This window comes from Falco biarmicus, chromosome 7, assembly GCF_023638135.1.
Source record: "Falco biarmicus isolate bFalBia1 chromosome 7, bFalBia1.pri, whole genome shotgun sequence".
NCBI lineage: Eukaryota > Metazoa > Chordata > Aves > Falconiformes > Falconidae > Falco > Falco biarmicus.
In genome coordinates this window covers 13,749,197-13,771,594 of record NC_079294.1, presented here as the reverse complement: position 1 = coordinate 13,771,594, position 22,398 = coordinate 13,749,197, and the positions used below count along the sequence as shown (strand labels likewise).

The following is a 22,398-nucleotide window of genomic DNA, read 5'->3' as shown; positions in this document are numbered from 1 at the left end:
GGGAAATCGCTCCCCTCGGCCGCCGACTTGCTCCGCCCGCACGGGCAAGGCGGCGGAGTGCGCATGCGCAGGAGGGAGGTGAGCGGCGTGCCCCGGGGGCGGGGGGCGGGCGGGGGAGCGGGAGCCCCCTCCCGGGGTTGGGGTGGCGGCACGCTGCCCCGGGGCAGGGCAGCCGTCCCTGCCGCCAGCTGTCTCCGTCACGGTGCCCTCCCCTCTCCGCCCCGGGGCAGCCCGCTGCCGGCAACCGCTGCCGCGAGGAGGGGGAAGGCCGCGCCCCGCCCGCGGCCCGGCCGCAGGTGGATCGGGGCCGGGGCCGGTGGGCCCGGGCGCGGCCGGGGAGCGCGGCTGGGCGGTTTCCGTCCGCTCTGAAGCGAAAAGGGGAAGCGGTGGCGTTCGGCTGAGGCGGCGGGGTTTGGCTGGCCGGTGCCGCGGCGGCTCCGCGCCTACGGAGTGTCAAACGCCCTCGGGGCAGCCGCCGGGCCGGCCTGTGCCTGGGGGCCTGTGCCCGCTCCCCAGACCGGCGTGCGAACGGCACAGCGGGGCTTGAACGCTTCAGCCTGTAAAACTCATGGCGGTGTAATGGTGCGCTGAATTTGCCCTGCAAGGAGGTGGTTTTGGAATAGATTACTTAAATTTATGATATGTCCCTGGAAGTTGGCTAATCTTTTAAATGAATGGTCATCTCCATGGTCTCTATGGTAAGGCATGTGTGTACTATATTTCCTCCTCAATGAGAAAGGGAAAGTGCGCAACGTTTGCCATTTAAAAGCCTTTTCCACGTGAGGAAGGTTTTGCCAGAAGTGACTGGTTTATTTTATTTGGCCCAGTTTTATTTGTGATGGCAATGCTTTGTTTGATGCCATGGTTTGGATATGGTGAAATTACCTCAGCTGCAAAATACTGCTCTGAAACACAATATTTAAAAATGACCATCGCATCCTATTTGAAACTATCTGTAGGTCACCTGTTGTAAGGAACGTAGGAGTTTGGTTTTGCCTCCCTCCAAAATATTTACGTGCTGTACTCATTCTGTAAAAAAATGGGTAGTTTCCTAAAGAGGGCTTATTCTTGACAGGGTTGGAATTCCGTTCATCACTGAAAAAATAAATACCGCTTGCCTCAGTACAGGCGTTTCCTTTCTCTACTAATCTGTCCTCAGGTCTGTATTGATGTTTTAGTTGGTTTATCCAGTCCTTCCTTTCTTCTCCATTAAATCATTTCCTACTAAAATTTCATCCTACAGTCTTCCTGATTCCATACAGATTAGCCAATCTAAATCCAGCTCCTTTCCACCTCAGCTGATTTTTTTCATTGTCTACCAACAGTGTCAAATCATTACTAAAAATGAATACTGACCTCATAACCAGTTTAGCCTTTTGTTTAGCTCCAATCTTATGGGACATTCCTCATTCCTGAGTATATGGGAGTTACTGCAATTTAATTCCGTTACTATGTTCAGCCAGCATTTTGACAACTCAACAGCAAAGGAAAAACTTTTTTACTCTTTCCTTCCTCCCTGACTTCCCTAGATGAATAAGGTTACTTTTTTAAAATTCCTGATCCTGAAGTTGAACACAGTATCTTATTTTAAACCTTCATAGATAATAGTTGTTTCATCTTTGAGTGAATTACAATGTGCACAATAAAAAGATCTAGAATACAAAAATTGCTTTTACTGATAAATATTATTAACACTGCATGTGATTTTTATTAAAGAGTTGTCCATGGTCAGAACAAAAATAGGAAGAGCAAGGGGTTTCAGTTATGTGAGCGATCTTCATTTGCTGCATACTTCTGTACAATAATTTCATAGCCAGAAAGCTTCAATAGACATATATCTTAAAAATAGTTGTTCCAATGTTGACACCTGCTTGTGCCTCTGCCTCTACTTAGCCATTTTTCTTGTTTTCATTAATGCTTTAATTCCAGTTTAGCCCATTTTGTTCCACATTTAGTACACATATAAAGTGCCATTAGACCTCTGCATCCAGAAAACCAACTTGTTTAGAGATGGACAGTGCAGTAAATTATTTGCTTATAATTCTATCTAACATTTATTTTTAACTCTTGATGAAGCAATTCTGTAAAAATGTGTTCATACATTTCTTGTTTGTTAGATCCTATCTTACTTAACATTTTAGCTGAGAGCTCCAGAATGTTGCAAAACATTGTTATAGCAGAATAACTAAAATACTTCTAAATCTGTGGACATTGACTAGTGATTTTAGCTTGAGAGACACATCTGATTTGAATGATAATGTACTGCAAGAAGTTTCAAACTTAGGTTGTTTCTTTTTTTGTAATTTATGTGTCAGATTATGTATAAATATTGGAGAAATCTTGGACAAAATAAATGAATATTAAGTTCTTGTATCTACTGGAGGAGTATTAAAATTATGTTTACAATACGTTTTATATTACTGCACATAGAATCTGCTGGATTGGCCATGCTGGAGACTTAAGACATTTTTATCCGCAGAACAGGTATTGCAGGCTTTGCTTCTTAGAGGTCTCAACCGGTATCTGAAAAGACAGCGTTTAGGGGTGTGACTCAGACACAGGGATAACTTACTTTGAGGTGTCTCATGCGGTTATGTGGCCTACAGAGCTGGCATGTCCAGGAAGCAGTTCCTGCATGGCTTCTGTTTCAGCATCTTGAAGCAAACCAGGCAGGTCTCAGTTTACCTTGAAGTACAAGGCTGGAGTTACCTGTACAGGCAGAGGGCAGTGAGTCTGCCTAGGGGCAGTAAAATCAAGAAGCATCTCTCTTGGTGAGCCAGGGTCCTTAGTCTGCTGCATATGTGCTAGTTTAGAAGGAGTTTGAAGCCATCATATTGTAAGTCATCAATGGCTACATACTCCGTCAGTCTACCAGCGTGAGTTGTCCAAGCAAATCACAATACCAGTTTTCTCTCGTAGATATTTATCTGTGAGAGATACTTTAATGAGGGTGAGATCAAACGCAGTGAAACAGCGCATATTTAAATCACAGTAGTTAAACAGTATGTTGTTTGTGTGTGTGCCAAATAATCCTTGCAGAAGAAATATTTTGTAAAGGAAATGAGAGTGCTACTCAGTCACTCCAGAAAGTTCATTTCCTTTGAAGGAAAGTGCAGTTTCAAGACCTTTTACATCATCACCAAGTGATACCTTCTCAGGTTTTTGTTTCTAGGGAGTCTTCATTCTGTCACAGAGTTTCGTAGGTGTTTCATAGATCAGGTATGCATGAAGCATATACTGTATGCTTTTCTGGACAGTATTTCTAATGCATGGTTGACTGTGATGGGGCGAGCTGGACTTGACAGTCCCATCAGGTTCTCGACAGTCCCTTTCAGTCTTCGGTTCCTGAGTGCATTTGTGATGCAGATAGTTGTCCAGTGACCTGGAATGAGACAGCCTATTCATTTCTGACAAACAGCCTTCAGATAGTAGTGTCTTTTCATTACTAAAATGAGCAAAATAATAGCAGAGATATGAAAGGTTTGCATCTTGTCACCAATTCCCTTGAACCGTTTGATTCTGTGTGCATAAAAGCATTGTAATTTGTGTGTATGTGCATGGATACATACGGGCATGTGCGTGAGAATACACAGAAAAGCACGTAAGAGTTGTATCAGAACAAATGGAGCTATTTTCATAGCCAGACTACCAATTATTGATCATAAAAGGTAGCTTCTCAAATACATAGAACTTGAAGGGAGTTTCTCCACCCATCAACATGCACAGATATGTTTTGTTTGTTTATTATACTATACGTGTTTCTTTACATCTTAAATATGCAAAACTAATTCTACGATGTTGCCTGTGTCTGAAAGCCAAGATGAAAAGAGAAGAAATAAACTTTGTTTCTTAGAAACAAAACTCAGTAATTTCCTTTTTTGCCTAAATTGTGCAAGCAAATATTTTTATTTCTACAAGTGATTTTTTTTTTTTAGAATTATTTTTAAAGGAAATAGAAAAACCCTTAAGATGTTTTTAACACTGGCATTGCTCTCAAAGTCAGATTCCACAGCTATGCTTGCATGGTTTTTGTAAATAAAAAAAAAATATTGTTTGTACATGTAAATTTATTCCAGTGTTTCTACACAAACCTGTGTGCTTGTGCTGCCATTTATATGAGCAAAGTTCTGACTAACATTATGGAACCTGTCTTTGGGGCTCGTGGGAGAATACAGAAATGACTAGTGATACTAGTGGTCTTCTTTCCTACAGATGTTAATCACCGGTTCTAATACTGCAAATAATGTTTGTCTCATAAATTACAGATAACACATTTGGGTACTGCTGTGGCTCTACCTCCATTACAACATGATTCATTTTTTAATATATCTATTCTGGATAAGAGCATTTGTGAGGATTAAAAAACCAGAAAACATCTAGTCTGAAGTATTTTCATATGTAAAACAATCCAGGCCATTCATAAGAATACATGCAGATACAATAGTCACAACGTCAGAAAGGGATTAACCATGTAGAAAGATTAGGTTAATAGAGGAATAATTAGGATTAGGGACTGATCCTGCAATAGGATCCATACCTATCAATTCTTCGCATATTTTTTCTATTATGTATTGCTTAATAGTAACTCAAAGTAGAACAGCTCTGTCAGTGCTCCTGGGGTAGTTTTACTGTTTTCCCATTCTCAGATCCCACTTGAATATCTGCAGACATTCAAATCAAAAGCCTCAGCTTTTTACTTTTCTGGGATGGATTTGTGCAACTTGCTGATTTGTGGGAGCAGGACTTGTGCTCCTCAGTACCGGTTATAACTAAATTGTTAAAGTAGCTTGGAAACAACTTGTTCAAAACAGAGGACTGTTAATTCGTGCTTCAGCAGTACCAAACACAAAGATGAAGCATAGAACTAAGAAGAAAAAAGAAAAGCTGTCCATGTGGCTGTCATTTTCTGTTTAGCTTGAACAGACATGTTTTGCAGTTGGTAGGAACAACATGCTTAGCTTTTGGGCTCCTGTGTCTGAGCTTGCTATTTTTTTCATTAAAACAGTGGGCAGCAGTTCTTAGGTTGTCTGTCTTTCAGACCATAACCCTTTTTAAAGTAGCTTTAAAGCTTCAGGTTTGTTTGGTTCGTGAGGTTGGCCCTTGCTAGAGTACCTCATTCTGAGCTGGAAGGAGTCATTCATTCTTATCCTTACTTCTTGGAAGGTGTGTATCAAAAAATGACTAAGACATCTCACTGGTTTACCTTTCTCTATGCCTCAAATAGTTAAGACATCTCTTTTTACTGCAACTCTAACTTCAAGCAGCAATACAAAATAGGACACGTGTGTGTGTGTGAAGAGCTACTTACGAAACACAGGACAGGTTGTATGGATGGTACTCTCCCGTTTAGTCATAAATGTCAGCCTAAGCTGCCATCTCACAGTGAAGATCCCATCATAAATTTCCACCTGGGCCCTTTTTTCTCTTAATTACCTGGTTCATACTTTCTCAGACCAATTTGTGGTGGTTCAGAAGCCCAAGGTGCAGTGGGCAGGCTGTGTGCACCACTGCAGCAGCACTGACCAGCATCCATGATTCTTCTGTTGGAGTGAATCAACAGAAGTGTGCTCCTGTTCTGGATGTGAAGAGACTTCACCGTGCTGGGCAGAGGTGAGAAAGTTCTGAGGCTGTCTTGATTCCAAACAGATTCTCTTGGTCTGAGGACTGATTCTGGACTCCTGTTCCCTGGAGGTGTCACTTAGTTGAGAAATGAATTCTCAGTAACAAGTCTCGTTGGTGAAGATATATTTGGTATGGAAACCTAAACTTCTTTGTTTTTGGAATCAATCACAGTACACTGAGGAAAACGGGATCGCTTTCTTGACATCCAAGTGATGAGAACAGAGGTGGCATTTCCTTCTGAAAAGAATTATGTGACCAGTATGAATCAGAAGTAAGCAGTCATTAGTGTCAGCACAATATATTGGGATTTTTTGTATCACTGTTCAAAGATTTAGATGTTATCACCCATGAATGGTACATAGGCAGTTTATTCAAGTTGCTAATAATATATGGCAGCACCGATGCAGCTTGCCTTGTTACAAAAAATCAGCGTATGTTTAAGTGTGTATGAAGTTGCTGCCTCAGAGACCTATTTTGGTTTTTGTATTTTTTTCCCCTCTTGCTTTTCTGCATTAAGTTACCCTGTTTTACACGAAGAGCTACACTGTATTGCTCTGTGGATTCCTGAAATGTTTTTATTCAGCTTGGACTTTCTGACAGGAGCTGTGAGACCTTAGGAGAGAATATTTGCACCAGGCAAGGAGTGACTCCTCAGAACTGGAGTAAAGAAATAGCTTTTGTGGTAGTTGTTGTATTTCCAGTGCACAAACCTCAAGAGCATTTGGGCCAGTAAATCTGTGGTCCAAATAGAGATTCAGATGGAAAACATTACAGTGACTGTTTTCTGGCATTAAAGAAAATAACCCAGAACTTGTACTTCAAAAAATTACATCTGCAGCTTACCCTTTTTTGCATGCTTTTCAAAACCTGAAAGATTTTAGTTGTTTAGCAAGCAGATTCTGATACATGCTGTGCTCTTTTTAATAGCCTTTTTCATTGTTTGCTGCATGTGGCATGTTTATACGCTACAACTATATTTTAGTGGCATTGTATGAATTAATATTTATTTAGATTGAGGTTAAGCTGTTTTGAGTAATTAACATGAACAAGTTTCTCCTTAGGTATCAAAGACACACACTTGGTTTTCATTAAGTGCAGAATCTACCTTGCATATCAGGGTGGGAAATGAGATGGGAGAAAACATTTTAGCAGCTCCTGGTCTGGCTCAAGATGTGTGTGTTGCTACTTCTGATACCCAAATATTTAGGAGGCTCTCATTCTGTGTTAAAGAAATGATCATGTGTTGTGGCTCATGCATTTCCCTTTGTCCTCTCTCCCTTCAGTCTGATGTCGGGATGGTACGAATGAAATTGTTGAATACAAGTTGGGAGCAAGGAGTGGTGAGGGTGCTCATAGGCCAATTTTGCTTTTATCAGCTGTGTTAATCTTATGTTTTGGTATTGGGCAAATTTCTGGTCATGTTCTCAAACAAGTTAGCATGCAGAAAGAAAATGGGGAGTAGATTTATGATTTTGAAGAAGTAACTGTTTAGTCTTCTAATTCCACAAATCCTACAAAGAAATTAAATTGCCTGATAATGTGAAAGCTCTTATTTATTAGATAGTTTGTGGTTATTTGGGGAGGGGGGGGGAAGAGTTTTGCTCAGGGGATGCATGCAAAAGATTAGAGATTTTTTTCTTATGTTCTGTATTTTGGCAATAAACTCAGTCTTAAATATATGCAAATCTGGGCTGGTTGGCTTTTAGGAAGTCTTTTATAAAACTCCTGATTCTACTACTTTTTTTTTTTTTTTTCCCCTCACAGAAATACTCTTCTTGATTCCTGCACCCCATATTAAAATCTATTGCTGAGATCAACAAAAAAGAAATGATAAAATTTTTCCTTATGGTAAACAAACAAGGTCAGACAAGGCTCTCTAGGTATTACGAGCATGTAGAAATTAATAAACGGACAATGCTGGAAGCTGAAGTAATCAAAAAATGTCTCTCCCGTTCAAAGGATCAGGTAACACTTGTAGTTTTTCCCCTAGCCATTTTATTTTATTAACATCTCACATCTTTCATGTCGATAATTCTGAAAACACATCAGTTTCCATTGCAGGTCATTATTTCATTTGTACCCATGAAGAAAAAATTGTGTTTCTGGATTATGGGTTCAGTCAGTTGAACTGATACTCTGCATTAATAAATATTTGTTCCTGAGGCTTACAGAGATTTTGGAGTTTTGTGTATCACTGTCACAAAGATTCCTTCTGTTTGTTTGAAGAAGCTCAGAAGTCCAGGAAGAATTTATTTTATCCTTTGATTGCTTGTCTGGTAGAGATCGATAGAGTTGTTACTGCTGCTTTGCCAGAAGGTGGTAGGAATTAGCATTGGCAGCTCTAAGTTAAAAAAATTAGGAGAGAGGATTCCAAATTATGAAAATACAGTCTAAAACACAGGGGGTTTTGGAAACAGAATTTTTTAGGCTTCTGAATTAGGCATTTTTATGCAAAAAAATGTTCACGCTTTCTGCAAGAAAGAAAATTCAGAAGGTGGAAATTTTTTTAGATGAAAGTTGTTTTCATGGCTCACTTAATTAAACCATTGGTTCTTTTAAGAAAAGTACCAAACTGAGCACAACTTTTGGGCACATTACATTGGAGGAGAAATCTGTGACTTGGACCGTGAGTGTTTTTTGTTTCATGTTCAGAATTCAGCTTCTTCAGTTGTGTGTGCCCTTGAACTGCGATCCTCACAGTTCAGTCTGGACAGCTTGGGGGCGGGGGGGGGAAACAGCAGTTCCTATAAAGTGCCTTAGTTCAGAGGCTTGACAGTGGCCGAAGACATGAACCCCCTCCACAGGGCTGTTGCGAGAGGCTGTCGGGACAGAAGCCCCCCCCCCCAGGGCGCAGGGGTGCTGCGGTCCCGAGGGGCGCAGCGCGGGCGGGAGGCGGCCCCCGCAGCCGTGTGTAACAGCGCCATCTGCCGGCTCCGGCCCGCTAAAGGCACAGCGGCTCCCCCCGCCCCGCCGCGGGAGGGCTAATGCTCTTCATTTTTATATAAAAATACCCATCTTTTTTTAAACATGAAACTGACCTTAAGGTTATCTCTTTTGGAAGTGCTTCCAAATGAAAATTTAGGGAAAGTATTGACTGCTTTGTAACCGTGAACAAGTCGCTTCAGTTCTGTATGTTCCAGTTTTTCCATTTAAAAAGTGGTAGCGTGTTTTCCACCAGCAGGTGAAAAGTTTTGTGTAAAGTAGTTAACCCTACTACATTTCTTTCAAGTCAGAATTGTTTGGTGGCTCTTGGGAAATCCGTTGTTCTTTGTGGGCCTTAAGAACGTGAAAGCTTTGGGTCTTTTCAGCATTCTGTGCTTAATACTGTTTAATGCTTAAATGGCAGCTACTATATTTGACTTGTTTTACTTCTGCCTAGTGCTCTTTCATTGAGTATAAGGACTTTAAGCTGGTATATCGGCAGTATGCAGCCCTTTTCATAGTCGTCGGAATCAATGAGACAGAGGTAAGAAATTACATACCCTCTTGAAATGAAAGCTTGTGGTGATGATCATGGGCGAGAGCTCAGGTCCTCTTCCAGTATGGAATTTTGCAATAGCAATTAGAGAATTTCAAGAAGTCACTGCAAAAAACCCACCCATTTTCATTTCTGTGAAAGAAGAGTAGGTATAAAAGAAAATGTGGTATGTTTGACTTCAGTCTATAGCAGTATACTGAGCTGTTATCATGAGTCAGTCTTCCTGAGCCTTGTACTGATTCTGCTTTCTAAATTTATGTTTGATTAAACATAAATTTATGTGGGGTGGTGTTTCTCAACAAATGTTAAGCATTACAGCCAGAGCAGCTGTCTCATCTGTGGTGACTTTCCAACTGCCCACTGTTTTTAACCTCCTTGGGCAAAGAAAAAATTCCCATACTGTCAGCTAGAAAAATGCCAATTTATTGTATTTTTTAACAAAAGGGGTGGGGGAGGGGCGAAATAAGAGTTCTGAAGTTGACAATTACCATTATTTCATGCATTCAGGCTGAGCCTTCAAGGCTTTAGTGTTTACATTGATTCCTGGTTCTCAGAAATTAGTTAAAGCTCACTACTGGAGATCTGAACAGGCTGGTGTGGAAGGTAGCTGCTACCTACCACTGTCTTCAAGTCAGGGCTATAACAGCATGCCCCGTGGGGCAAAGTCTTGTGGCTTTGCTAGAAAAATCACCCACCTGTACTGCTGCAGCATAGCCCGGCCCTGTGCGGCAGCTGGCTGGCCTGACTTCAGCATGGGAAGGCAGAGCCTAGTTAGCTGTATCTATCTATGTATCTGACCTGGGTGACGGTGGAACGATGGGTGTGATGGGATGGCAGCAGCCCAGGCAACACGAATCCATTGGGTACTGCAGTGCTTACTTGTGTGGCTGGCCTGAAGCTTCTGCCCCTGAGTGCTGAACCACACCTCCTCTTGCTATGAGCTTGTGCGCTTTATTGTATTTTGTAGTTGCTTTTCATACACCACAAACTATACTATTACATTTTCTAGCTGTTTCATTTAATATTCACTTGGGTTTAATTGAATTTCAGAATGAGATGGCAGTATATGAACTAATTCATAATTTTGTGGAAGTTTTGGACAAATACTTCAGCAGAGTGGTGAGTGAGACATTGACTCTAATATGAAATATTTCTTATTTTTCAAAGCTTTCGTACGTCAGTCATTTGAGGGAATAATCAAAGGGGAAATTCTTTTTTATATTAATTTAGAAATATGAATACTATCACTGTAATAAATAAAAAGAAAAAAAGAAGAAGTAGTAGCGGCTGATTTTTCAGAGAAGTAAAAGTATGCATGGGCTATAAATCATCAGACAAGGAATATCAGAAATATTTGTGTTAGAAAAGCATGTTTTTATATGCTTATGCTCTGGGGTTTCTTTAGGTCCTCTACTTGTAAATTAGCCACTGGCATTTTATACATTTTAAAGAAATAAAGAAGTTATTCTTTACAGTTCTTTTTTGCGGTTCTTAGCATGACATCCCCCAAATGAACTTCATTCATGACAAAGATGGTGTAAGCATTAAGCAGGGAGCTGACATCACTCTCACTGAACAAGATCAGAGGGATGGAGCAAATGAAACCTCAAAAACTAGTCTGCACTTGTGATCCCCACTTTGTTGTCATGCAACAGCTATTATATAGGCAGTAATTTTGTTAAAGATTCAACATCAAACATAGCTCCAGTTAAAATGACACTGTTCCTGTTAGTGAGTTTTTTTTTGCTTGCTTGTTTTCACAAAGTTTGAAAATGCAGCAGTATAATCCTGGTTAGAACGTGCTGTTTAATACAGGGTTTGTAATAATCTTGTTATAGAGAAATTTGACTGAAAGCATACTTAGGCACAATTTCAGTTTATTTATGCTGAAATGTGTTGGATATCCCTCTCAGAAAAGAGGACTGGATAGTTTCCTCTGTTGTCCATGTGCTTGAGGGTATTATGTTAGTAATTATACATAGAAGAGTTCAGCGTGCAGGATCTGTAACGAGTTTCCAGGTCCTGGTACCACAGCAGGAGTGGCAGAGCTCCCTCTGTGGATTCAAGAACATGCTTGAAGAAGTCATCTGGACCCTTCGCTATTTAGATGCCTGGCAACTGTTTTAAGCTATTATTTCAACTAACGTCGCATCAGCCTGTTGAAACTGCTGGTACTAAGTATACCACTTTCTGACAGTTCAGAATTTGTCTCTTAAAATTGTTATGATTGTAGTCCCAGCCTAAGCAGTGATAACCAGGAATGGAATTTGATCCCAGCAGCACAAAGAATGCACGAGAAAATTTGGTGACTTCTTATTGATCTAATTGAGCTAATAGTTGCCAACACTTCTCTTTTTTTTTTCTTCACTTGAGGCCAGCAAAAATGCATGTAGTCCTTATACATGTAAATGCAGTATATATAAATTACTTGACCACATATGTAACCCAACCACTAATAGTTGTTAGAAATTTGCTGAATTCATCGTACCACAGTTTTGTGTATTTTCCATTGCATTTCAGGTTTGAAACTAGGGGAACCTAAAAGGGGTGGGTGGTTAAAGAAATCTCATGCCGTTCTGTGGTTCTATTTTTAATAGCATATAACATGATAAATGCCAGATCACTGAAGAAGAGGGCTATAATTCTAGCTGGGGTTTCTGGCAGAAACCACACAGCAAGAAAATATAAGTCTACTATTATGGATTAATGCTTAGGATTTGCAGAATTTTAGCAGAATCCAAAATTATGATGATGACAACGGAGACAGAACTCTGGGAAAGGAAAGAACATCTGTCCTGCTCTAGAAGGACATTTTGTCATCTATTATTTTTAGGCTTGTGAGCTTTAAACATTCTCACATACTCTATTCTTGTCTAATGGAGTTTACAGAGCTCAAATATCAGAATAAACATTAACAGAATTAGGGGGAAAGCTTTCAAAGTTGCTTGTGAGCTGTAATTCCGAGTCCCCTTCACTTTTATCTGGCTACCCAGATACTCTGGATACTGTTCAGAATACTTATTCCAGTGTTTTCAACTAACATCTTAATGCTGATGGAACTTAAACCGATCAGGCTCTTAAAATACAGTTCTTGTGATGCATAAAAGATTCCTAATTGAAGAACGGCAAGAGTCACTCAGCAGAGGCCTGTAGACTAGAATTAGTGCAGTTTGGAGGATCTTTAGCCTACAGAAGTAGTAGGAGTTTTGCCAGTGGGAACTCTGCCTAAATCCAGGGTTAGACTGGAAATGTTATGGAAACCATGTTAGCAAAGTAAATTCCCTTGGTAGCAGATAAAGATTCCCTCTTTCAGCAGGCTGGGGAAGCTCCACCCCAGCTGCGCAAGATCTTAACTGCTGAGGCTTTGATTAATAGTTTCTAAATGTAGACATTTAACTGAGGCAGCTGAGTTAGAAGTTTGGTCATCCTAAGCTTCCATTACTGGCGGTGGAGACCGATGAGTATCTCGAGGAAGTGAGTCATGCCTCAAGTGCGCCGAGTCAACTGTTGAAGGTACCCATCTCTTCTGTTGACTGCAGAGAGACCACAAGTGCTTCTAACTTAGAGTTTGGTTAAATGAATAAAACTACTTGGGGTAAATCCAGGCCAGGACTGGGAAGGAAATGATGACTATACAATGAATTGTGTTGCTGGGGCAGGGGAGTAGTTAGAAGTGCTAAGGGTCCAAAGCTTGGAGCTGCGTTCCCTCTCCTAATATATCCAGCCCAGCTACCACAGCCGTGGGTATATACAATGTCTAGATTTTGCTGTTCAAATTTTTTAACTGTGTTTTTGTATAAATTGTAAGGTTGGCATTAACATCCTATCTCTGCAGAAGGAGGATGAGAGAATATAGGGATGGAGTTGCCACGTTTAGCGATGTTGGTTTTCCACCCACTCATTCAGATGGCACCGTCTATATTCAAATTGTGGCTTGTGGGTGACAAGGGATGTGTAATGTCTAATGACAATGAGATGAGAGATCAAACTGTAAATAATGGTTGTCTATCTCTTTTCTTTTCAGAGTGAATTAGATGTATCCTTTTCAGTATCAGAAATCCATTTATCCATGTCTTTTTGGTGTATGTTCCAGTTCATACTGTCTGCGTAGCACTGATTGTCAAATTTTGCACTTACAGTAAGTAGCACCATTTTGGCACCTTTCTGAAAGTGTGGCTGATGTTTATCAGGGTCACCTATTTAAATCCTTAGTCGTTAAGATAAGCCTGGTACCATTTAAAGACAGACAGGGAGAGCTTGTTTAGAACTAAGTACCATTAACACCTAGACATGAAAAGTTATATTAATGGGGGAACTTTCAGGCTTAACTAATTATTACTTCAGGGTTTTACTTTAAGTTTACAATAAAATAGATAATTGAAATGACTGCAGTAATAAGAACGTTACAGCTGTGTCTTGAGCCAAATAGCAGCAGCATCATTGTAGGATCAGGTTTTCACTTTGATCTTGCTTCATGGAAGTCTAGGTGAGTTTTACTTTCTGTATCAATGGAAAGAGAGAAAGGCCTGGGAGGAAGAAATTTAGGAAACTGTGCATCACCACAGGTACCTTTTTTGTTTCCTGCCCCTCCCCTTACACAGCTGTATCTTCATGTGTACGATTTGCAGGGCATTAACTAAAATAAAATTTTCAAAAATTAACTAAACCCAAATACAAACAAATACTAAAATATGGTCCTGAACAATTAAACACAAATAGCAAGTAAATAAAATACTGTATTCAAAGAAAATGAAGCCAGGAGAATGTAGTGCAAAGAGTCTTCCTCTTCTGTTCTTCCAGTCCTACTGCCCGCTCACTCTCCTCCAGCAATCCTTATGCCTGTGTTTGTTGCTGGTTAAATGCAGATCTACTGGTACAAAAGAGTCAATTATACACCGGAAATACAGTTGCTACCCTGGAATGAAATACTGTAATTTAATTTATTTACCTTATTTAAGAATTAGTACATAGGAAGAACATAGAAAAATTCTGTAATTTTTCTTGGAATTGTTCTTTACTGACAAAAAACCCCCAAAGGAAATAATTAATTTAACTTTTGTAAATATTTTAATTTTTGTTACATGCTGGTACTCCATCTTATTTACTGAACCTAAATATATATGTATGTGTATATATACTGTCTGTATTTCCTTCCTGAAATTCACAAAATGCTGTGGTATTAGTATAACACTCCTAAATTCACTTAGATTATGAAAGAGCAATAATGATATTTCAGCATGAAGTGACGTGTAAGGTCTCTGAGCGATTGTGTAACGACATTTTTTGGATTCAGTTACAGTTAAGGATTAGAACTATGTGTACTTGTGTATGAGCTTTGCTGAATTAGAGACTAACCTGATCGATTCATTAATTATACAAATAGTCCCCAGTCCCCTATGTTTCCACATGGTGTACTTTGAGTCTGCAGTTACCCGATTCTTTTATCTTAGATTGTTTAGAGTAGTGATGATTCGAAGTTCTGCCTGCCTCTGGTTGTTTCCATGCCAAGAGGCATTTCCTGTAGTTGCACACTTAGAGTTACCATCAGTAGCCCATTTATTCCTGTAGAAATTAATCTTCTACACAGGTCTCATCAGCATGAGGGTGTGAATCTAAATATTTGGAAAATAGGGGTGTGCATTATTATCTTATTTGATAATACTGGAAATAATATTGGAAAAGTTTGTGTCTGATCTGTGTCTCCTCAATATGTACATCTGAATGATGTACATATTTTTTCTACTCAGAAATGTACTTTTCTACATTATGTATTTCAGGAACAATTTTAAAATTAAACATTTCGCTTCTGTATACGTACAAAATAATTCTCTCATTTAGGAAGAAGAGCTTTTCGTAAGTTGAGAGGATACTTAAAATAGTTGAAATGAAGTGAGATACCTTCAACATTAAATGTAAAGCAGAGGTGTAACAATTAAGTAGGTTACTCAGGACTGTATTTATTTTTGACAGCAGCTTGAATAGCAGGCCCAGAAGAACAATGTAAGATTTGGACTACGAGTGTCTTAGATGTTAATGCAGTACAAGCAATAATCCATCAATATGCCTTTCACAGTATGTAAGATAATACCCCACCTGGGATTAAACCACTTCCATTGCCAAACAGTCTTACACTAACTCTTATATTCAGTACAGTTAGCTTGGATGCAAAATATCTGACAGAGGAAGTACTGTTGGAAGGTCTGCAGCAGCGAACACCAAGTAGTGTTTACAGAACCTTTGTATACAGAGGATCTGGTAGGAGACTGTCAGAATTTCCTGTCTCTATGTTATTATTTGTGTGTACGGATTCGTAGGAAGTTTATTTCAAAAGTAATAGTGGCTGTTCTATATAGAAAGTAGTGTTTACTAACAAGAAAAAAATAGTAGGAAATTACATGAAATCCAAAGCCGTGGAAAACAGATCATCATCATTAAAGGCTATTCACCCCCGCACAAAGCAAACTGCAGTTAAATCTAAAGGCTGAGCCCATCTCGCAGTTGCAGTGTTCCTGGAGCCCGGGCTAAGCCTGCAGCGTGTGCGCCGATTCTTAAAGCTGCCCCAGCCACGGTGCATTACCCCAGCGCGCCCGGCAGCGCAGCGCCTGCTGAGGCAGGATTCCAGCTTTTGTGTAGGTACAAACACCTGATTCACCCAGGGCACCTGCGCTGCAGCTCGCATGGGCCTGAGCCTGGCTGAGCTGTCAGGGAAGGGCACCCTGGGCACAAGGCAGAGGCTGGGTCCCGTCTGAACCCTGCCCAGCAGGATTCAAACATGACGTTTGTATGTGTGTATGACACAGCTGCGTGTGATGCTAAACAATGGCGAAGTTACCTTATGCGTACTGCAAAAGTGAACACTGAGTAGCTGCTAGCCGACTAAGTAACTACTTTGGAGTAGCCGTGGTTTTTACAGAAGCTTTTACATGTGAATTGTAAAGCATTTAGCCATTGTTATGATTTCCACTTTCATTCTGAGTCAGGCACATGCTTAAGGGTACCTATGACGGAATGACATAACATTTCTAAAGCTGTTTGGTTTGGTTTTAAAATATCTGCAAGAAGTGTTATTGGGCCAGTTGAATGAACAAGTACGGAAATTGTCTGAGAGGCGTTGGATCCTGAGGTGTTAATAGCACTAGCTGAGCCTGACTTCTGTGGATTAAGTAAGTGGGTGGGATTTTCCGTAGCTCTAAAACTCCAGCTTGGATGGTGTAGGAGCTACTTTCTTGGTGTGACGGGACTACACAAACGCAAGCGTTACCGCAGCAGCTTTTGTAGGGAACAATATGCTGGTAAGCGTGAGAGTTTCTAAAACTGCAAAAAGTTGACTTTTCTGTTGCTTGAACTGGTGAGGCAAAGCTTACTTGAAGGCACGTTACTAATTTACGGAAGAAACAGATACTTATGTTCCCCTTGTGGGAGGGGAAGGGGAAGACAGGGTGCTCCAGGACCAAGCATTTGAAGAATGTCGTCTTGATCCAAAAAAAACATCACATTCCATTGCAACTAGCTGCTGCTGCTCCTGCAATAGATAAAAAGCTTTGATACAGGGAGTGCTTTGTACGAACCAACTGTATTCTTCAGCTCCCCCATGGAATAACGTGTTCAGAATACAGTGCATTTAAGTCGTAAGAAAATTGAATGCTTTATGTATTCTGAGAATTTATAAGGCTGCACTTCAGTTTGTACTGTAAAATAAGTAGATGAAACTGAAAGCTACAAAAGGATTATCTTAAAACTGTTGTTCAAGAATAACACAGAACTTGAAGGCACCGTTTGTCTCCTATTTAGTGTCAGCATAGTCATTTGAAGAAGAAATGGTCAGAAAGCATCAAATGGGTGTCAGTGCCTAAAACCTGCCTTTAGATTTACCCATTAGATAGACTAGAAGTTAATTAAAGTAAATGTCAGCAAAGATAAAGTCAGAATGTGTGACTCTAGATTAAAAACCAGAAGCAACTCCAACTAATCTTTAGCTGAAGGTGAATGTCCAGGATGGAAATCCAGGCTTTGTAATGCTGGACATTCAGTAGCAAACCGTCGGCCCTAGCAGTAGCAGTGCTGTAATCTACACAGCTTCTGTTTGTGCTCCTGGGTGTGTTACCTGATCACCAGGTGTTGGCTGCAATTTATCATCTCTTAAGCCCAGACACACCCTTAATTACTTGCCCGGAAAATTCTGAGATATCTTAAAATGTCTCTATATGAAGAAGTTAGATATCACATGCAAGCCCTAAACGTGCTTTTTTCCTTTCCTCCTCCCCTCCTTCCCCTCTCCCTGACTTAACTATCTGCCCATGTAACGTTCTGGGGAGGAGGCACAAGACTCACATTTACCTCCTCTTAGTATGTATGTGCCATAAAAACTGTGTTACAGTGGTAAGTACCATTAATGTTTGTCTTTAATAAGGGCAGCTCTTAAAGTTACCGGAAGCCAGTATAACATTTAAATACCAGTTGTAGTAGAGTAGCCACAACGGCATTGACTGAAATTTGTAAGGATGCTCAGGGCTTGCCTCTTTTCACCTAGGCTGACAACTTTTTAGCAGCATTTCCTAGCTGGGTGCTCTGAAAACTTTTATTACAGACTTTTATCTACAGACGCAGAGATTAAGGTCTGTTTTCTTCTGCACACTTTTTAAAAAATTTCTGTTAGCCTCTGCACAGATCTAGTGAAAGTCCCTTAATCCTCTTTTGTGGGCAGCCAGGATTCTTACTGGAAGCAGGACATTAAATGACAGCTCTGGGTGGAGCACACGCACCGAATATGGCTTTTTCCGGTTGCCAGTTGCTCAAACTGGTTTGCTGTGGTGCTTTGCAGCTGGGTGTGGATCTATGACTTCAGGGCTTTAAACCCTGAAATTTGGGGTCACTTGTCAAACAAGTGACAGGTGGGGAGAACGAGCCTTGCCGGGGATCAGAGATCCCTATCCCTCAGGGGGCAGGGCGTTCAGGCTGAATGGGTAAGCAGCGTGTGATGAGATGTAACCATAGACCAGTCGTGAGACTTGGAGGGAGGGGGAAAAAGCCAAAGCTGCTCCCTGTGCCATCTGACTGCCAAGAGCAGCCTGGTAAAGGGGGTGGGAAGGGAACAGAAAAAGGAAGCCGGTATGCGAGGCTGAGGGCAGAGGGTAAGGAATGCTTTGGGACCTGCCAAAATCAAGGTGCTAGAGCTTTCCAGAATGGTATTAGTATCCCCATTCAAACTGCAGGTGAAATCGCTGGTTCTGGAACAGTGACTGCGAGAATAACTGGTCACACAGATGGATGGAAATGTTACCGCTGTTTTCTGTAATGAGCAGACCAGTTTTGAAATAACCTGGAGTGGCCCTGCAGGGGAACTGCCATCTCATCGAACCATATTGGGTCTGAGTGGAACAGCTGAAAGATACTTACTGGTATGGGAGCAGTTTTCCTTTGGCACGCTATCAGCTCGTTAGGAAATGCAGTAGGGGAAGAAAGCAGTGTTAAGTGTGTTTTAAATGTTTTCTTAAAGTGATGCAGAAGAATAAGGTGGGAGCAGCACGCTGCTGCATCATCACAGATCCTGGTTGATCCAGTCGTCTGGGTTTTAGAGCCGTAGGACTCCCAAAGGAAGAGTAAGGCCTGGAGAGACGGGAGCTCTCGCTCCACCGTGGGAACTGGAGCACTGTGAATCAGTGGTAGTGTAAAAATTAAAAGCTGGGGAGGAGGAGCTGGCTTTATCGCTTGTTGAAACCTGAATGGAATGTTATCTGCCTTTGTTAACAGATCCTCCTGCCCTGTGTGCAGCAGTGCCAGAGCTGAACTAAGCAACAGCAGAGCTGTCGTCCTGAGTTTCTCATGTTACTGGGATAAAGAAATCCTAACTTCTCAGAGTAAAATATTTATGTAGAGAATGTTTACTTGAAAAGTATACCATAGGAAGAAATTTGTCTCTAGTCCTTAATCTGCCAAGCAAAGTAAAACTACTATCTTTGTCTCTGGAACCACAGAAACTGGGAGTGTTAAAAGTTTTAAGGGTAGTAGTGCTCGTCCGTATTGAAAGGCACGAGTCTGACTTCTAGAAGCAAGTTAGGCCTGCAGTCAGACCTGGGAAGAAGCCTGGTTATTTAAAATACAGCTCAGAATTAAATCAGGTGGTTAAGTTTAGGCCAGCAAATTGGAACCTATTTGATGAACCACGGATGTACAGAAGATCTTGTTGACAGCTACAGTTTCTCTTCCTCACTTAACAGTAACGAGTAGTAAAGTTATTTGGGGGCCTGAATTCCGTTACCTAGAGGTGCTGTGCTCTTGGTCAAGCAGAATGGATTTGTTGGAGCAGTGACACAATTTCTTACCCTTCTGCAGGAGCATATGGTAGCGCTCGCTGCAGCCCAAAGCGCTCACAGCAATTTGAAGCAGCAGAGGAAGGCAGCAGCCTGCCAGCTGGGTTCTCAGCGACGTGACCGTACAGGTTCACCCTACAGCTTAGCCTGAACAAGTTCAAGCTTCTACTTCTCATCTCTTAGAAGGGTGGTCGCACGCAAGGCTGACGTGACTCTGTGCCCCTCTTCTTGCTTTAACAGAGATAGGGACAAAACCTGAACCTTCTCTCGTCGCAGGATAGACAGTCAGACTCCAGAACTTGCACGTAACAGCAGGAGAACCTTGAGTAGAAGGCAGGAGGTGCAGCTGCTACCAACGCAGCTAAACTTGCCCCTGGAGAAAGGGGGGTTTGGAATTCCCCAGGCTGAGGACAGGCTCAGCCTCTGCCCTCCATGGGATTCAGGCAGGCTGCACCTCTATACGTTTTAGAAGACACCAAGCCAGTTGTCATTACACGAAGTAATCACAGAAAACTCCCTCTCTGCATTCCCGGAGAGGTAATTCAGCCTTGGTTCCCTAGAATCTGTGAATTGTTTGATGGGTCCGTCTTTCACCACTCACTGCAGGGAAAATAAGGCACCTAACTGAGGTCAAGGAATTCCCTTCTCAAAGCCAGGTGCTGAAAAACGAGGCATGGAGACATTCAATGTTACTTAATTTAAATCCATTCCTTGCATTTAGACCCAAGACTGTTCACTTTCATGAGCTTACGTCGGTGCAGCTCTGGTGCTTTAAAGTGTCTCCCCAACCACTTGTATTTATTTGTTCCCCCTAGGGGGTAAATGCAAGTGTGTGGCTTCTCAGCTGCTCTGTACAGCTCGGCGCTCCCCCTGTTCCTGCTTCGGCAGAGCGCAGCAGTTAGCTCCACCAGAACTCGTGCTGCAGAGCAGTCCCCTTAAATGCCCCAGTCACGTTCAAAAAACGAGACTTAATCTTCGTCACGCTGAGCAGAGGAAAGCCTTGATGCCTTCTAAAACCTGCCTCTTGCTACTCTACTGATCAGAATGGATGTCCACAAACATAAATACAACGACTAGGGCAAAAGCAGGCTGGCCTCTGAGCTCAAACTTGTGTTGTTTCAGGTTATTTTCCTTTAGGTGAACATTTAGAGATAAGTATATTTTAGAAAGTATTTAAAATAGGAACCATTTACTTCTGTTCTTCTTCCTGAGCTTTATTACTCGATCAACAACTCAACTTCACATATCGGCATATTCCTTTCAAGCAGATCAAACAGCGTTAGTAACTTAGGATAAGGACAATTTGAGAATCATATTTTAAGAATTTGGCTGACACTTTTTAAAGAAGAAATGCAGAATATTTACATCTTCGCACTCAAGGTTGTTATCCCTTGGTAACATTTTATATTCAAGCAATACATGGTACTCAGGCAAACAGTAAAATTAACCATCTACATATAAGCTAAAATTTACCTTGAGTTTACTACTATGTAGTAATCTTCCAGGACGAGATATACTGGGGCTTCAGCTTCTCTACTACAAACTTCTGACATCTCTCTGATCAGAAAAAAGTGTCAGTTGAACCATTTTCTTAGCTTTATTAAAATAAACACCCAAATAAACTACAAGAAATCCCTATTCTTGTAAACTTTGGTTAGACTAACGTGCCCAAGGTTTGCTCTGAATGTTGTTCAAAATACACTTAACTTGAAATGTTTCCAGATAATGTTCAATTTGGACAGAGTGCACATCATTTTGGATGAAATGGTGCTGAATGGTTGCATTGTGGAGACAAACAGGAACAGAATTCTTGCCCCTCTGTTTGTGCTTGACAAAGTGGCAGAAAACTAGGAAGATACAAGACTGAATAAAAGCATTTTACAAGAGATGGTGAAACCATCAAGAGCATGCCAACAGCATTTTTCTGATGTTGTAAAACTGACTCATGCAATACTCAAATTAGTTGGAAAATATTTCCTGTTTCTCCTGTACCCTACGTACCTAATGGAAAGGTACAGCTAAACATCAAGTGGTGGAACCTTCAATTTCAGCTGCAGCTTTATTGACACAGCAGAAACCTTTCTAGAAGTGTCAACATTTTTTAAACCGATGATAAAGTAATGGAAACTTACACATGACTGTCTAGGTATCACTCTGAATTACCTAGGAGAAGACATAAAATACGGAAATATAAATTCAAACTGAGTTTCAGTGCCTCCTTTAAGCACCGACTTGATTTTATTTTCATACAGATGTACTGTAAATTAAAATTCTGTAGCTTTTATGATGGCTTTTTAAAAAGCTGGTTTCCCTTTTCCATGCAAATAATGGTTACAAAACAAATTTTAATAGCAGTAGTACAGATGTATTTAGTATTCCTGCATACCGTGTAAGTTGCAACTGTAAGTATCTGGCACTTAAATATTATAACATTAATAAAAGATAACTAAAATCAAGTGTTTGATATTTTTTATCCTTTTTTATCATGTTTGCTTTGTAAGTTACACAATTTTTTTCCTGTTTTGGCACATCAGTATATTTTCTTTTCGCTTGTACGTTCGATCCATGCGTCATGAATAAAACATTTACAAAAGATGAGTAATAAAAGGTACCTAAGTTTCTCAGTACCAGTAAGGTACCAAACCAGATCTCCCTTCTCGAGCAGGAGCACATAGCTACCCCAACTTGTATTCACAGGTACAGGGCACACTGATTAAGTCACTTAACAATAACAATCTGAGCTAACTTTCACTTACCTTTCCAGAATTAACGTGTCTGGCTGCTTCTTCATACCTTCCACACCAACACTTAGGCACACTGATACTGAAAGAACGTACACCGTACAAGTTTTATGTGTGAAAGCAGGTAGCTGTCACGTCTAAATTGCACCTAGAAACCAGGGTCTAAGAAGCAAAAGAGGCAAGTGTTGTGCGAGAGAACAGTCCAGGCAGCTTTACAGTAACACCACAGTCAGCCAAACGGGTTGAC

At 40.9% G+C, this 22,398-nt stretch overlaps 1 protein-coding gene across 9 annotated transcripts; it reads left to right on the top strand.

Moving 5' to 3' along the window:
* On the top strand, positions 1 to 21,866 carry AP4S1 (adaptor related protein complex 4 subunit sigma 1). Of its 9 annotated transcripts, none has more exons than XM_056345352.1 (7): positions 61 to 78; positions 5,453 to 5,610; positions 7,387 to 7,587; positions 9,002 to 9,088; positions 10,151 to 10,219; positions 13,125 to 13,148; positions 21,133 to 21,866. In XM_056345352.1, the coding sequence occupies exons 3-7, from the start codon at positions 7,450 to 7,452 to the stop codon at positions 21,259 to 21,261; spliced, it is 447 nt and encodes a 148-aa protein (XP_056201327.1). In that variant the 5' UTR covers positions 61 to 78; positions 5,453 to 5,610; positions 7,387 to 7,449; the 3' UTR covers positions 21,262 to 21,866. The 9 variants fall into 9 exon arrangements, 8 of the variants coding, with proteins under 8 accessions (XP_056201325.1, XP_056201327.1, XP_056201331.1 ...); XM_056345351.1 differs by lacking the exon at positions 61 to 78 and adding an exon at positions 715 to 1,159; XR_008822915.1 differs by lacking the exons at positions 61 to 78; positions 21,133 to 21,866 and adding exons at positions 15,071 to 15,176; positions 17,631 to 19,727 and having other exon boundaries at positions 1,173 to 5,610; positions 13,125 to 13,238.
* The last annotated feature ends 532 nt before the right edge of the window (positions 21,867 to 22,398 follow it).